A 17823-nucleotide genomic window follows, 5' to 3' on the forward strand; every position below is an offset into this window, starting at 1 on the left:
AACTAAGTTTTTTAAGTAGATATAAAATGTTTGATTATATAAGAATTTTTCTTTAAAAATGTTAGTAAAGTTCTCTCTTTGAATGAGAAATATTTGTACAAACAATATAAACTGTTCTTTTTTTAGTTAATGTACTGCCGATTCAAAAGTTATGTGCTAACATAATATGTATTGTTGATTTAGGTTGTACACTAAAATTAACCCATGAATCTTTTTTTTCTGTTTAGCCTACAGAACCACCACAAGGTATTACTTCAGAGGATGAATGAGGATGATGTGTATGAATGTAAATGAAGTGCAGTCTTGTACAGTCTCAGGTCGACCAATCCTGAAATGTGTGGTTAATTGTAACCCAACCACCAAAGAATACTGGTATCCACGATCTAGTATTCAGATCTGTGTAAAAGTAACTGCCTTTACTAAGATTTGCACCTTAGAACTCTCAACTTCAAAATCAGCTGATTTGCAATGATGAGTTCACCACTCGACCAACCCAGTAAGTTAACCTACAAATCTAGTAAGGAAACTATTGGAACTTCATGCAGCAGTAGTACTGATATAATAAGAACTGTAACATTGGTTTTAGACTGGATATAGGAGAACGTGGCCTATCGGTCTGGATGAAGAGGCACACATTTAGTCAATATGTAACTCAAAATCCACTACAATTAGTTTCAACTACAGAGCAGCGGGCTTGTAGTGCTCAGCCATACTTTTATACTTCTGAGTTATAACCTCTGCAACTCAGAATGGAAGAAGTAATTATTACAGATGGAAAATATAATGGGGATGCCCTTCCGATTCATAAAGACACCCTTGAATACTTCTCCCACATTGTAGCTGAAATTGAGAAAACTGTTTTGGCTTATCTCAGCTAAGCTCCCATCCATGAACATTCCAGCAGGTAAATTTTAAAGGCTTCACTTTCAGTACCTAATAAAATTTCATAGATGATTGGACAAAGAGGATTTTGGTTTTAGACCTTCATGGCATCATCAGAAACATTAAAAGTTTCAGAAATGGGTAAGAAAGATGTCTAAAGAGCATATGTCAGTGAAGCTCTGTGTGTTCTCCTGCATGCCTATACGGCGAGGAGTGGAGGATGGACTTCATTATTTCCAGCTACCTGTTATTAACTTGACTACATTATCAATCTTGGAAAGTTAACAAGTCGGTCTATGATGGCAACATTCCATGTCTTCAAATCTAGAATTTTTTATTAGATGTTGATCACTGGTAGCGGCACTATATGGAAATGAAAATTATAATATAATTATTGTATTAATATTACTTTAATAATATAATATATTTATAATAATAAAGTACACAAAACGAAGTAAACAAGAACATGAGGAGTAAATTAGTACCAGCAGCCATAATGTACCTGTTGTACAAGGTTTACTATGGTTACACTGTAATTGATTCAGCCTGGGTTGCCACTAGTTTACAAAAGAATTTGCACTACCACTGCTTATTATCTAAGTATATAGAAACACAGGACTCAATTTTACCATAGGCTCATCACTGGGATTGATTGTGATTACTAACTGACCAAGGATAACAAAAAAATATTGTGAATATTCTTATTTATAGTACAATATGAAAATCACATGACAGCCATGATTAATTAGCCTTGTATATCAAGTATAGATATATTTACATAATATATAAAAGTGCACTCACTACTGCTAACAGATCACAGATTGACAACTAAATTCTGGGCTTCAAGCAACATTTATATTATTCAACTGGTGATTAAGTCCAAGCTGCACATTTATTTTCACCTTACATTGTGGATAACACCAAAAAGATATTTTCAAAGATTATCGGATAAAACGCAAAAAAAAAATTATATAACAAAGAACCAGGTAATACTGAACCAGACAATTCTACCAAGAATTTTATTCTAACACATTAGGTAAGACAGTTCTTACTAGTGCAGTACTCATTTTAAAAAAGGTCTAGAAAGAGCAAAATGTATCACCTAACAACAAACATGATGACCAGATTGACTTTGTTATTAAATAAAAGAAAACAGAGAAATTCTTTTTTTTGAAGCATATGAAAGCTTGTCTTCAGTGAGAAAGTAATAAAGCGAAGTCCAAGTTGGTGACCAATGGTACCTCCTAACATAAAGAATTAACACCTAAAATTCTGTGTTATGTAGCTGTACAAAATTTTTGGTTTCAAAATAATACTATGCACTATCTAGAATTAAACTGTGAAGTAAGTGACTGGTGTATACTGTCTTGGATATAAAAGCGCGATGGGTTGAAAGTAGTGTAATTAAAGAAAAAAGAAAAGGAAAAGTTGGTAAGACTGAAAGGGAAAAATTCATTCTCCTATCCATTCGAACTATCCAACTGACTTGTTAAGTAGTTGAAGGTAAAGGCATATATCAATTTTTAGCATTCAGTTTTGTCTAGCTTATGTTATTCTATTCAGTTTTCTATGCTTCTAAGGGAGAAATGAAATACTGTGATTCTGACTTAGTTTGCATTGCTGGTATTCTCTTGGTTTCACAGCATCTGACAACACATTCGTGAAGATCAAACTGACTTTCAGCTTCATATTAGGTAATTTTGCAGGATAAAGAAATCCTTGAATTCAGACACTTTACATTGGTATATTAGAATTCAGAAAAACTGGTAGCTGATCTAAGGATGATCTCTCCAAACCTCTATTGTATTTGAATAAGTTTAAATTACATTTAAAACAAAATTAAATGTTTCACCTAAAATTTAACCAAAATAGTCTAAGGCTCCTTTTTTTTATTTTTAAAAAATTTCTGGACTTGAAAACCAATATTGATGAAAAGGTTTACAATTTGATTTGTTTGTTTACGATAGTGTGAGTAAGAGAAGAGCTGTCTAAACAGACTACACAGCACCTTCATGTAACTACTGCAATGCTACATCCCGCAGCTTCACATACAGCTCCATTTAGATATCGGTGTTTGTCTTTAGTACACTCATCTGGTAAACTTTATCTTCAACTCAATGGAATTGTCTTCATCCTAAAGAGGCAGTATCCATTATTCTTCGATCTTCAACTTTATGGATAGCATTCCAAAAAGGACAACACACATATTATTTTAATAACTATTTTATCATACTGTTTCGGTAAATATAGTATACTTTGCTTCATATTTATAAATAAAAGTTTAATATAAATAAAATGTTTTTAATTACCATAAACACTTTCCAAACAAATAGCTCTCAAGTTCTTAGTACTCAGTATATTAATAATTATTGTATTTACTTAAATAATAAATCAGTTAAATATAATTTAATAATCTTTTATTAAATAATTTATTTTACCTTGAGTATCAGATGATTTAATGTATAATTATGTACTGATCTGAATAAAAAATTTATTTCACTAGAATTGGAAGAAATTTTCAGATAATTAGAAAATTTCCTTTAACCATTAATAATGAGCAACTCATAATATATACGGTAGCTGTTACATAAAACAGGCTATGCTTTTAACAGCTGTGAATATTATGGTTTTATTATCTTTTTGCATAAATGATATGTGAAAAAATGCTTGAAGTAATACTTCTCATTTCCTTAACCTGAATGATACGCTGAATTAGTTACGAGTATATCTGATGTAGCAGAGTATTTATATTTAGTGTATTTATATTAGCAATAGATTATATCAGTATAAAATGAAATTAAGATATTTGTAAAAATTTAAAAGCAAATAATTATGTTTTAATAACAACATTTATAAGATGCAATTTTTTCTATGTAAACATACTTAAAGTATATATTAAAAATATTTTGATAATGGGCTTACTGACTTTGATTTTTCCGTTTTGTAAAGCTTCAATATCAGAACGAGGAGTATTAAAATTAATATTTGGTGGTATATAACCGGTTTCCATAGCAATAATGACTTTAGTGACAGAACACAGTCCTGATGCTGGTTCTGAATGGCCGATATTGGATTTAACTGAGCCAACAAGTAATGACTCTGTCCTGCCAGGACAAAATACATTTTCTAAAGCTTTTACTTCTTCTGGATCTCCAACCTACAAATAATTAATAATTTTAATTAATGTCTATAAAAACAAACATTTAACTAATGAGAGAATAAATAAGAAATAAATCTAATTTTTTGGTCTAGATATTTTTTTTTTTTAGAAGCTAAATGAAATACCTCCAAAAAAAATTAACTTAATTTGTTTTATAACCATAAAAACAGATAATTAAATTGTACCATTGTATCTGTATTTTATATTGCAGTTTCTTCATAATTACTTTGGTATTTGAGGTGAAGTACTTTGTACTAATAAACTACCCATGTGGTTTAAAATGTACCTATTTAGTTACTTTTATGCACAGTCTTAATTTAAGATTTCCATTGGTGCAACAGCAGTCAACATCTTTTTTTTTCAGTTGATATTCTACAGTCATCGTAATATAACTACACTGAATGTAGCTTTATTTAGGTATAGTCTTTTTCTTAGGAATGTTATTGAAAATGGAGAAAAGAATTTTTTCAAATATGAAATGGGAATATTCTTCAGCTGGATTAGTGAAAAATTATTGTAGTTTTTCAGTACTACACAATAAATTAACACAGACTTAATTCACTGAAAATATGCAAACATAAATGTTTATTATTAATGACTATGTCATTAACTAATAAATTCTATGTAAAAAAATAGAAATTAAAAAAAAATCACTTTCTAAATGCTGTTTGAGGGATAATATTTTCATAAGATCATTTTAGAGCTATTGTACAACTCATCAGTGATGTGCCTGCTACTTGTAGTATTAGAAAAATTACTGTTACTTTATATTATAAAAAAAGAAAAATAAACAGATAAAGGTGGTTGTCTTCAGAACTGAATAACTTAGTGAAATATATTTTTTCCAAGTTTTGACCAGTCCTTATTACAAGAATATCTCTACTGTAAGTTAAAATTATAATTTTATTTAATTCAAACTGAAATTTAAAATCTGAAACAAGACTTTCTTCACTACACTTTCTCAGATTCATTTTTATCTGCTGCAACTTTTACTAAAATATATCGTGAGTGAAAAAAAAGTTTGGCCAGAAGGTGAGCAGACTCACATGAGTTTGATATTTAAAAAAGTGATTCTTGCAAACACAGTTAAACAATCCATGAGTTTTAAGTTCTGTTTGATTAATCTGTTTTATAAAATTTACCCTGAACAAACAGATGCTAAATATCTATTTTCACTGAAGGGAGAAGTTTATGAGAATATTTTCTGTTAAGAGAGCCGATTAATTATGTTAAAGGTTACTATAAATCATTCTGCAAGGTCTTTTAAAATGCATTTTCCTGCTCTTGTGTAATGTGTGGACAAAAGAAACAGAAGTTAAGATAATGAATGAGGGAATTTTCTTGAAAAATTACCTCATTCATTATAAACAACTGTCTTATTGTAGACCACATCGACAGCAGAATTAATTAATATTAGCAAAACATAACAGGTGCTTATTGTCTAGTAGAAGATAAAAAGAGGATAAAAATTAATAGCAGTGCATCACAATTCACTCACATACACATATTTAGGACAATCTATCTAAAAAGTGTTAAATTTGATAAAAAAATATTGAACAAAACAAGTTTTGACTGAATGTAATTTCTTGTGACACAGGTTACTAAAAGAACTGATAACTAATCTGAATAAAATGATAAATCGGTCACAGTAAACTAACCAAAAACATAATAATCACTGAAGTACATTGCACAAAGTAAATTATCTAATTCAGGAAATTTGTAGTTATTTGGTTAACAATAACTGATCTGATCAGTGAAAAGTTGACACAAAAAATTTATATCAAATTTTAATAGGAAAAAGGTAAAATAGATTCTAAAAGGCAAAACTCTTTATCTCATATTGTTCTTTTGAATTGCATACTCATTATATTTTAACAGTAGATATAAAACATGTTAAGTTTATGTAGGTGTTACATTATTCTTCATCATATTTAGAATGCATGGAGTAGCTCAGCAATAGGTGTACAATGGCTTCATTTGTATTGCTGGCAACTAACAATTACAAGCAAATGATATACTGATAATATAACTGGTCTGATAGTTTCTAACTGTTCAACTTCTGCCTGATAGGGAACTAGTAAAAACACACAAAAATTTATTCAAGTATTACTTTTTACATTACCTTTCTCCAATCTCTAACAAAGATGTATGAATTACAAAAATACAGAACAAATATACAGGAAAATTATGATAGCTCAACAGTTTCATTCCCATAAAAACAATATAACAAAAAATCTATTTATACCCTTGTTCCTGTACCATGAGCTTCAACCCAAGCTAATTTACTGGGTTCAACTTGGCATTCTTCATAAAATTCTTCAAGAAGTTTTTGTTGTAAAGGACCAGAGGGAAATGTTATGCCTTGTTCTTTAAATCCATCACAGTTTGTCTTAGCATGTACAACTGTTGCATATATTCTTCGTGCATCTTTTCTCTTTTGCACAAATACAACAGAGATTGCTTCGGAACGACAGTATCCATTTGCTAGAAAAAAAAAAAAAATAATAATAAACAATTCCAAATAAATGATTCCAATATTCTAATCTTTCTTTACTAATATAAAATAATTTTCAATCTGTCAAACAAAGCTTGACCAACAGAACAATTTTTTACGAAACTGAATTTACAAATTTATATTATACATGTGTGTGTGAGTGAGTGAGTGAGTGAGTGAGTGAGTGAGTGAGTGAGTGAGTGAGTGAGTGAGAGTGTGTGTGTGTGTGTGTGTGTGTGTGTGTGTGTGTGTGTGCGTGCGTGTGTGTGTGTGTGTGTGTGTATATATATTTATTTATTCTTTTTTTTTCTTTGTACTTAAATATCTATATATATACACTATAATATTCAGCCTCCGTAAAGCACAGAATTAGACACACACTCTTACCTTTAATTTTTTTAGTTCATCAAAATGCTTTCGAGCCTAAGCACATCCTCAGTGATAACTTTTATAAATTCTTAAACTGTTTCCAATTTACAAAATAATTCTATTAGCTTTTTACACTTTGTAAAAATTGTTTGTTTAAAATACAATAAATTAAAAAAAACTTTAAAACATTTAAAATAAATTTAGAACTTTAGAACAAATATTTGTTCAGTCAAGAATGAAAAAGAATCTCTTTACAAATTGTAGTTATTGTGTAAATTGTAACAGTTAAAGAATTTAAAAAAGATATCACTGAGGGTGGGCTTAGGGTCGAAAGCGTTTTGATGAAGTAAAAAAATGAAAGGTAAGAGTGTTTCTCTAAATCCGTGCTTTACTGAGGCTGAAATAATATTATATTTTATGTGTATATATATAATTGCCGAATGGCTTCGACGGGTCGTAATTAATAACCTTGTGGTAGACCTGAGAAAGGCGATTTTTTGCGTTAGCTCTGAGAAGAGCTGTCGGGTCCGGAAGTTGGTCTCCGGCGAAGTCGACTTGGCTGTAGTCGGGGTGTTGCGGCTCGTCCATTGAAATTAGACCGGGCTTCCCCTCAGCGGCAGTTAAGTCCCCACTACAGCGTGGCAGTGGTGGGCCCCCAGAACTCCGCAGGTCGGGCCGGCGTCGGTCGTCTTTCGCCGGCGCTGCCGAGGCGGTTCTCCTCGAGTGATCCCACGTTGGACCGGCTCCTGCTGCTGAGTCCGTCGGCCAGGGCGATTGAAGCTCGGCGAGCTTAAGCGGGAAGGTAACTTTCGCGTCCAGTGGCTCCCTTGCGGGCCGGCCAGGCCTACTGCTCCGGCGGGGATGTTGGCAACCGCCGGGAGGTCTCACGTTGAGGCGGCCAGGGAACTTCTGTCTTCTTCTTCTTCTTCTTCTTGGTCTTCTCCAGACGATTATCGACGATGAATTAAAATTCACTCTCGTGCAGGCTCTTTTATTGGAGCCTGAGAATGGTGGGACCGCAGTGCCGCTATGGTGGGTGAACTGCGCGGTCATCTGCACGACGGGAATGACGCTGCACCAGCGAGTACGTGTACTGTGCTCCCGCTGACATCTGAGCTGCTACCGTTACCGTCCGCCGATATTAAGTTAAGCATATATCTGGTGAGGGGTGATCAAAAAGTATCCAACATTGGCTCATAAAAACAAAAATAATTAACCTATTTAGTTCAGCGACTTGTCCCCTTCAAGATAGGTCCCTTCTGATGCGATGCACTTATTCCAGCAAAGTTTCTATCGCTGGATGCATTTTTCATAAACATTTTTAGTGAACATCATAAATCCTCTTGTCACATTTTTTATCTTTTTTATGTCTTCAAATCTCTTTCCTGTAAGTGGAATTTTAAGCCCAGGAGAAAGCCAAAAATTGCAGGAAGCCACGACTAGTGAGTAAGGAGCCTGGTGATCCTGTGTTTTGCCAAGAATTTCTGGATAAGTTGTGTTGCATGGGCTGGAGTGTTTAGTAATGAATTTTCATGACAGCATGGCGGTCATGCTGATAGCCTTTTTATTATCAAGCTATGGCTCATAATGAGTACGGTCCTCAAGGACAAACTCTCAATAAAGAGTACTACATATCTGTTTTTCATCAGCTAAGAGGCACTGTTCGATGCAAGGGACCACAGCTTTGGAAAAATTGCAATTCAAAAATTTCACGACAATGAAATTCATGTTCAACAAATAGAATTTGTGTTATCTTACTTATTTTTTGATAGATTTTGTGCCAACATATTACACAAAAACTATTCTTTTCCCCTTTTGATACTAATAATTAAGCTAGCCTGACCGTATGTAAAAGAAGGGTACGTCATTTTTTAAGACAAGCATAATCTTTCATGTTGCACACTATTAAAGTGTATAAAGTAACTAGTGTTGACAAATATGTGGTCATTATGCACTGAGACAATGAACAACAAAAATCTCATCAAAACAACCTTTATTTTTAGGTTTGATATAACCTTGAATATATACTAAGTAAAATTTAAAACAGGATTTGTATTATTATTATTATTATTATTGCTTCTCAGTCTCTAGCCATAGGCACACTGTCTCTTAATGATGTCCCCAAAGTGCGGTTGAAAAGTATTAAAATAATAATAATAATAATAATTAATTTTTTTTCTTTTTTACTTAATATTGAATGGCCTCCTCACATTCCTTATAGCCGCCATCTCCAACCTCCATGAAAAGAGTCCTACTCTAAATAGGAAAGCAAGAATGACCTACTCCAGCATGGAAGTAAGTGCAGTAGGACAATTATTAAAACCTTAAACGTACTGTACTTACCTTTCTGGAAAGGGGAAAACTATAATCTATAACTAACAATTACAACTTCTCAGAAGAAAGATATAACAATAAAACTTATTTTATCTAAAACCCTATTAATAAAAAACCTGTAACCAATGATGCTGCAGCATTATGTTGCTGCTTATCCAGTTTTCCATGCAACTTTATTCTTCAATTTCGATGCATTTCTTCAAGCATCCTCTTTCTAAACTCATAACTTGTTGAACCAAATACATCGATGTCATTTCTTCTGCATAAGTTGTTGAAAACTCAAACACATCTGTCTAGTGGGCTCAATCGACCAGTGTCTTCGTGAACAAACTAGTCTCTTCTCCTCACATTCACATTTGAGACTTGAATTCCTATTTTCGATCTGTCAATATCAATTTGTTTATTAAGAGCCTTATATACAAACAGCATATCGTAAATTGCTCTTCTCTTTTCTAGGGTTAAGATGTTCAAACCCTGACAATCATCCTCGTATGACTGATCTCTATAGCACAAGGTTGATAACAACGTTTTCTGGACCGCTTCTACCTTATCACTAGTATAGTCCCAATTGTAATTCCATATCGTGGAACAATACTCGAGTATGGGTATAACAATAATTTTATACAGCCTTAATATTTTATCTGCTGTATGAAATCTTCTTCCAACGTATCGAAGCAACCCAAAATTTCTTCTGTTCTTTGAAAAAATAAAATTGAATTGACCACAAAATAACAGTTTTGAATGAAAAAACACTCCTAGTTCATGTATGCTGGTCTCTCTCCTGATTTTATTACCAGCTATATTACATCCATAATGTACAGTCGTCTTTCTTGAAAATGTTACTATGACTGTTTTATCGAGAATCAATGGCATTCTACTGACAACTGACCATCATTTATCCAGTCAATATCCTGTTGCAATAACTTTCACTCTGCAACATTATTCGCATTGCCATATATCTTAATGTCATTGGTAAACATCAATATATTTTCTTAACCCTTAACCTCCCGCTTTATTTCGCGCGCGAATCGAGATTTCGGTAAACGTTTGTTTATCTCGCTATTACTGAATTGTTTTTCATCCAAAATATCTGAAAAAATTAGGGTATGTTACTAACAATGAGTTATAATTTATATTGTTTAACAAAAATTAATTTTTGTTAATATTTGATTATGTTGCACGCGCACAAATGTGGTATAAAAAAATAATTTAAAATTATTGCTTCCTTTCATAAAAGTCACGTTCACTCATTATTCTGTTGAATTTATGTTTGCATAGCAATTATATAAAAGATAACAAACCGCTAATGTATATAAGAATCAAATAAACAAAAAAATACCAAAATACTAGGACTTAAACAATGACGTCAGTGAAAAAAAAAGTACTGTGTGTTTGATCCCTGGTGAAATATCTACACAATACATGGCTGATATGCTTATTGCATTTTCTCATAATTCAATGCGTTGTGATTAAATCCATATAAAAATATTTTTTCTATGTTAAATGGTTCATGAGAAATTTGAATTTGAAAAATTGATTACCAATGGTTAATATAGTGACCAGCAGGAGACAAGGGATTAATATTGCTGGTTATACCATTAATAAATAGTATATAAAACAACAGACCAAAATTGGATTTCTGCGGGACACCAGAGGTAACATCATACTCATCTGATACTTCTCCAGCCACCTTAACTTTGAATTTTCTTCCATTCAAGTAATACCTTACCCACTTTAACATCTCTCCAGTAATACCAATTTTGAAAAGTTTCCTTACAAGGATGTTGTGTGGAACTGAATCGAAGGCCTTATGAAAATCAAAGTAAACTGTATCTACTTGTTTTCTATTTTTCACTGCAGGGGTAACAAAATAAAGCGGTTGATTCAAATTAGAAGTAGTTGACGTTTTCTTCATAAATCCATGTTGTCTGCTATCGACACTCCCCCCTCAGTATAGATGCTTGTGAACAATCTTCTCAAAACTTTTAGACACGAAACACAGCACCGATACTGGTCTATAATTGCATACACTGTGTAAATCCCCTTCTAAGGAACAGGAGGAACTACAGCAAGTTTTCAACATTCTGGAAAAATGCCATCTCTCAAACTATTGTTATATATGTGAGTGAGTACTGGAGCAATCAACTCACATCAGCCTTTAAATATATAAGGTGGAATATTATTATTACTGGCAGTAGCATAGGGCCTTAATTCACTGATGTCCTTCACTATATCTTCCACATTAACTTCCAAAATCTCAATATCCCCCTGCGGCATAAAATTCTCCAAATTTTCCAAATTGGCGTACAAGGTCTCTGCTTGGTAAACTGAATGAAAGAAGTTATCAAACTCTGTACCTATTTCTTTCGCATCAGTTATTATCTCATGTTCAGTTTTAATGGGCGAACACATTTATATTCTTTTAAATAGGAGTTGAAATATTGAAATAAGTTTTTTTCCCCCCTACTACCATGGGCCGGACATACAATTAAGTAAAACTCAGTCCAGGGGAGCGTCTTTTACCTCTAAGGGGGCCTTCCCACCTACCGGCAATAAGTCTGGCATGACAGATCAGCCCCTCGGGTTTTTATTTTTATTTGCGCCTTTTGCCTATAACCACAGGGGAGGGGGAGCTGGGCTTGACTATGTCGCCCCCGGATTCCCACCCTGTGGCCGGGTCTCGGTCTTTTGTTTTATTTTATTTTTTAATTCACCAACCTAAGGCCCCAGGAGTCCCCAGCCGTTCATTGGAACCGGCACCCCTCGGCATGCCGGCTCTCGCGAATGGGGCTGTCCGCCCTTCCCTAATCTAACACTATAAACCACGTCTGCGAATCTCTTCGTCCTTAGTGCGCAGAAATAACGTTGTAAATTCGTCAAAAGCCCTCCAATTATTTACAGATAATAACATACCGGGTACCAGTTCAGGTGGTCTTAGGACCTCTATACCCGCCTGTATTCGTATTCGCAACTCTTCCCACTCATTACATTCAAAGAAGGTATGTTCTCCCGTATCATCCCTGCTGCAATAAATACAGCACGGAGAATCGCGCCTGCCCACTATATGTAAATAATATTCAAAGATACTGCGGTCTGTAAACATCTGGGATAGTTGATAATTCACCTCACCATGGACACGTTTGATCCATACCTCTAGATCTGATGTGAGACATTTATTCCACAACGATTTGTCACCTATTGCCCGTCTTTCACCCCAAATATTGAGCATTCTACGTTAAGCATCTGATCTATCCATGCCTCCGTAAATTACTCCTTTCCTCAATCTGTAAATCTGTCGGAAGAACTGCAGCCAGCACGCATGCTGACTCGTAAGAGACAGTCCTGTAACCTTCAGTTGTGAACAGCGTGCATCTGTGGACATTCTGTCCACAGATGCACGGTGGCCCTTAAAATCAGTATTTTAAGGGCCTTAGTGGTTCTCTCTGCCTTGTCACAGCATTCAACCACATGCTGGCTAAATTTGCATGTTTTATCAATCTTTACCCCGTAGGTATTTTACACTTGCTTTGTTCTGGAGCGGCTGGTCTCCCACCCTTAAATCAATACGACCTATCTTTCTTCTGCCGGTTAACGTTGTGCATTTGTTTATGCCGGTTAACTCTCGCATTTATTCGGTGACTGTCCGTGTTCATTCAGCCACATAATTATATTTGCTAAAGTTGACTTGCCACGTATCTCTAAGTCGCCCTCCATCTTACCGATGACCAAGACGACCTAATCGTCAGCACAGGCCTAATCGTCAGCTGTGCTTAGGCGCAGGCTAAGCACTCCGTCATACACTAAGAGCCAAAGAAGCGGGCCCAACACTTATCCTGACGGTACCCCACCAAATATCTGGAATTGCAATCTCGTTCTGTACGTCTGCGGTTATCAAACGGTCCTTCCAGTATCCCCCAATCTGCCTACGTAGGTAATGTCTAATTTCTTTCGTCGTAAGGGCCGTCTTTATTGAATTCCAGGTTAAGGATCCGAACGCGATCTTGACATCCAATAATAAAAACATTTGCATAGATCTCGTTCTCCATGTGCCCTGGCGTACTTCTGCTGCTCAGTTTACGACTTTGGCAATGACTTGAACAGCCGAACGTCCGCGCCAAAATCCGAATTGATTTGCGTGGATGCTGACGCCCGCTCTTTACGCCTCCATTAGCTGAAACGCCAGCATCCTTTCAACCGCCTTTCCCATTTAGTTTATCAAGCTTAGTGGGCGGTATTCAGTGCGTAATTCTCCAATCTTCTGTTGGTAGAAAGACAAGACGTACATCTTTCCATCACCTTGGAAAGACCTTGTTATCTAGACCGTAATTTGCAGTATCAGTCATCTCCCAAGGTAACAGTTTGACCAATCCCTTCAGCACAGATGCGAGGATACCATTTGGTCACGAACTCTTTCGATCTTTTAGATTAAGAATCGCCGTGACAACCTCTTCTGTAGAGAAGCGTTTCCTCTCGCATTCAACTACTAAATCATCTCCCACAGCTTCTCTTGGGAAGAGCTTGGCAATCTGTTCCCTCGCCTGATCACCCGTGTGTACGGGTAAACGTCTCCCAAACCGTTTTTCTGCAATCTAATACGCCTGTCCCCACGGGTCTTCATCCAACTCTCCATACAAATCTCGCCACTTATTTGCCTTGGCTCGTTTTATTTCGTAATTTAATGTTCTTCTGTTTGTAACGTACTCACGAGTACGTTACATCATAGGCATCACCGCCTCTTCTTCTGAGTCGTTGAATTCGTTGCCTGGAATGCTGATGTTCTTGCCTTATGTGCGCGATTGTATCCGACTACCAATATGCAAGCCTCCTGTCAACATCTGGTTTTTGCGCTATTTCTTGTATGATGAGGTCTTGCAGGACTTCAGGTGTCAGCTGTCTCCCGTTCCATAACCTCCTTGACACGTTTGTCACATGGTCGAAATCTACCGCTGCGTCAGTCTTTGAGGTTTAAATCGATCGATTGACCGAAAGGCGGGATCTTTTATCTCGATGAGCGTGGCATGGTGATCGCTGGCTGTCTCACCTTCTAGGACCCTTCAGTTACACTGATTATAGTCCCACCTGTTCTCCAATATTATCGTCGAATACGGATGAATGGCCCCTTGCTTCGAAGGTCGGCGTTGAGTCGTTCAAGCAGTACAGCCCAGCTGTCTGCATCAGATCAGCAACAATCTCACCTCACCGATTTGTATACGAGCTGCCTACCGCAACCGCCTTGCAGTTTAGATCACCAGTTAGTATGATCTTTTTTCATGTTCTATTGATTTCATCTTGTAAACGTCCTATGTATCTCTCATAAACATACACATCACAATTTGGGTTAATATACACCCGTATTACGAGGGCTTCTACAGCTATTATCCATTGTTCTAGATGGAGCAGTTGCCACCCCAACCTGACGCTGACATTGTGTATGGCGACGTTCCCCGACTCGTCCGCACACCAGTCACTTCTTACCGCGATGTATATATTCTGTTCAGTTAATAATATATCCGCACCGATATTTCTCGCCAGCTGTCCCACTAAGTCGTGGGAGAAGGATCTACGATTGGCTTTTGAGAACACGACCATAATCATTTTTGTTTTGTTCGGACGTCGAACCTCCGATGCGATGGTGCGTGCTTCCACAGTCCAAGCACTTCATATGTTCCCTGCATTCTCGTATCTTTTGTCCGGGTCCTCAGCAATTATAACATAATTCGGTCCTGTCGGGTCCCTGACACTCGACGCTTCTGTGGCCAGAGCTCCAACATCTATAACATCTGCCTGTTTCTTCTCTAGTGTAGGCCCGACAGTGGAGCCACCTAACTCTGATGCATTCATTAACCAGTTTCAGCGCCGCCCGATGCGAAGTGATAATTGTAACGTTGCGTGTATCGCCATACGTCGGCCTAACGACGATATCCTGAATTCTTCGTTCTTGCCTATAACATCAACTATCGCGTCGCACACCTCCTTTTCCGTAGTATCAACATCGATGTCTTTTATATGGATTACAGCCCGCCTATCATCTCGTGTTCTCATGTCGACTTGTCAGCTCGCTAGCTCGGTCCCTAAGTGTAGCGGTAAATTGTTCCGCAGTTTGTTTGCCTTTAATTATAATTTGTAATTAATTTCCTCTGCTCTGCCTTACAGAGAGCACTTCACCCGCCTCTTCTTTAGTGACCGACGTCTTCATCGTACACAGCAAGTCTGCGTATGTCTTACCCTGGACGCGCACTACAACAATGCGGCTGTCTTTGACTGGAGGAGTCTACCTCTTAGCTGAAGCTGAACTTGATTTGGAGCTTTCAGGTTTTGGGAAAACCACTGATGCCGGCTCGGCATTCTTCCTGAAGATGTAAATCAGAACCTATTTGACCAATGTTCCAAGCAGGCCTCCTTGGAGAATAAATATAAAGATGCCGACTTCCCCAGCACTCGCCTCACTGTCTTCAATATGACTGCTGCAGTTTCTCGATTACCACCTACTGAATCGTAATATATGCTATATCTCCATCTCTGTTGAGATTCGGCTTCTTCCCCCATGAAAGAAAGGACTCCTCTAACGATATCACCCGGTTTATAACTTGTTGCAGCCGGCTGTTCTATTCCTGTTTCTCGGGTGCGAATAATGTCTAGCGTTTTCACCTCTATAATTCTATTTATGAACTCGTTCATACAATAAAATCAGGCAGCCATCTACGCGGAAGCTGGTCCAGTTTCTAATAAGTCAGTATCTAATAAGTCGTGCCTAAGAATCTCGTCAATTTCTGATGTCTTTTGTGGGTCTGTCTGCGTCGATTGAGTGACCAGCATAAGATTCTTCTGTATATGCCCCTGCGGAAGCGTTTGTTCGAATACGTCAGAAAATCGTGTGCCAGTAAAGCAAGTTCCTTATCCAGGAGTTTTATTTCACGCTTAGTACTCCTTTCTAAGTAGCTACTTAAATCACTGGAAGGCACCGCTAGTTTAGCAACAAGCGTGAGGAAGTAGATAGCTCCCTCTTCGTCTGATGATGCAACTCGGGCACGTTTAGCCACTTGCGTGATCCTTTCTGAGGTCGACGGTGCAGCAGTCGCACCTGGGTCTTCGGCTATCCGCAACGATGATATTGAACCATGAACTGATGGATTACCCGTAACTGGTGACCTCTCTAGTCTACTGGAAGTCTTAAAAGGGTTTTCGTCCATTCCTGGCCGTCAGGTATATTTTATCCTAAAAAGGGTCTTGAATTCTGGTTTTGGAAGAGGTTTTGTATAATTTGAGTACCCACTATGCTTTTTCTTGGGGCACTTTTTAGGGAGTAAAGTGTATTACCCCAAATCTGAGGTCGGATTTTGGAAGGTGGAGGGGGTCAGAAGGGTGCGGATGGGCGTGAAACGTGAAAAGTGTTTTTGGGGATTTTTGGGAATTTTTTGGGGGTTGGGGTTTTTCGGGTCAGGGGGTCCGGGGGAATATGATCGGTGAAGATCTGAAAGGGTAAGGGTGGATTAGGTATGGTTCAGGAGTTATTTAAGGATAAAGATTCTCCCTTATAATGAGCCTCAGGACTTCGAAAAAGCACTGGTATAGAAAGCATTACTAGTCCTTGTTTACTTACTGTATCACTGACGTCACAGCCTTGCTGAGTCGTGTTTAAAGACTTAGAAAATATTCACTCAACTAGTCTATACGTTAAACACTATATTATATGGAGAAATAACACTGTCGCTAAAACACTCCAAAAACAGTGCAATCCGTCAACCAAAAAACTCGAAACTTTAAAGACTTATCCGGTAACCTTACACCAACAATTCCTCACTACGTATCCGTTAAAATTCACCAAAAAGCCAATCCAAAAGTTATTAAACGCAGAGCTAAATATAACACGACCTCTCAGTATGAGCATCCACACTCGACTATTTAAATAAGTTAGCGGGCTTCATCTTAACTTCGTATTCAATTCAGACGTTAGCCCGTCTATGAAGGTCTTTGTTCAATATAATCTTTGCCTTCTTTTTCAACACCGCAAAAACCGCATAGTACTCTACATAAGTTTTCTTATATTTATATTTCTTATGCGCAGTGTTCTTGTTCTTCAAACAGTGTATCAGATCTGCAGAAAACCAATGAGAATATTTGCTCGTTGGCGGTCTCTTTTTGGGTATGCACACCTCTAACATACAACCAAGCATCTCAGAGAACCCAACTGCAGCCTCGTCCACAGATTCCGCATCATAGATCGTCGTCCAGTCAGCATACCTAACAGCCTCCTAGTAAAATCAATAAAAATCGCCTTTTCTATAATCCAGACCTTCTCTTACATAATCGGTAACAGCTTCTTCGAATTCTACAGTGCCCACGAGTGGATCGTACAGAGCGCTCAACTTCTACAAGCGCATCGCCAGTGTCCAACAAAGCAATGTACAAGCGCATCACCATTCACTACAAAGTTTGACAGTACTAATCAAGTATCGATTTTCCCCCTTCTTGGTTCAATATCTTTATATTGGCACAGATTCAGGTCCATAAAATCAAATATTATCGACGTCTTATTTCGAACATAGAACGGAGCGTTACCACATCTTTAGGTATATTGAAATCA

The 17823-nt window shown here is 36.8% G+C and overlaps 1 protein-coding gene across 1 annotated transcript in view; it reads right to left on the reverse strand.

The window, feature by feature from the left end:
- Nucleotides 1-17823, reverse strand: part of FASN3 (Fatty acid synthase 3) — a 280712-nt gene that overhangs the window by 227747 nt on the left and 35142 nt on the right. The window contains exons 6-7 of the mRNA XM_075362162.1: nt 6288-6526; nt 3809-4039 (exon numbers count right to left, since the gene is read on the reverse strand). Coding sequence (XP_075218277.1) covers nt 3809-4039; nt 6288-6526 — 470 coding nt within the window. The remainder of the gene's footprint in view (nt 1-3808; nt 4040-6287; nt 6527-17823) is intronic.

The sequence above is a fragment of the Lycorma delicatula genome, chromosome 4 (assembly GCF_047948215.1).
Source record: "Lycorma delicatula isolate Av1 chromosome 4, ASM4794821v1, whole genome shotgun sequence".
Lineage (NCBI taxonomy): Eukaryota > Metazoa > Arthropoda > Insecta > Hemiptera > Fulgoridae > Lycorma > Lycorma delicatula.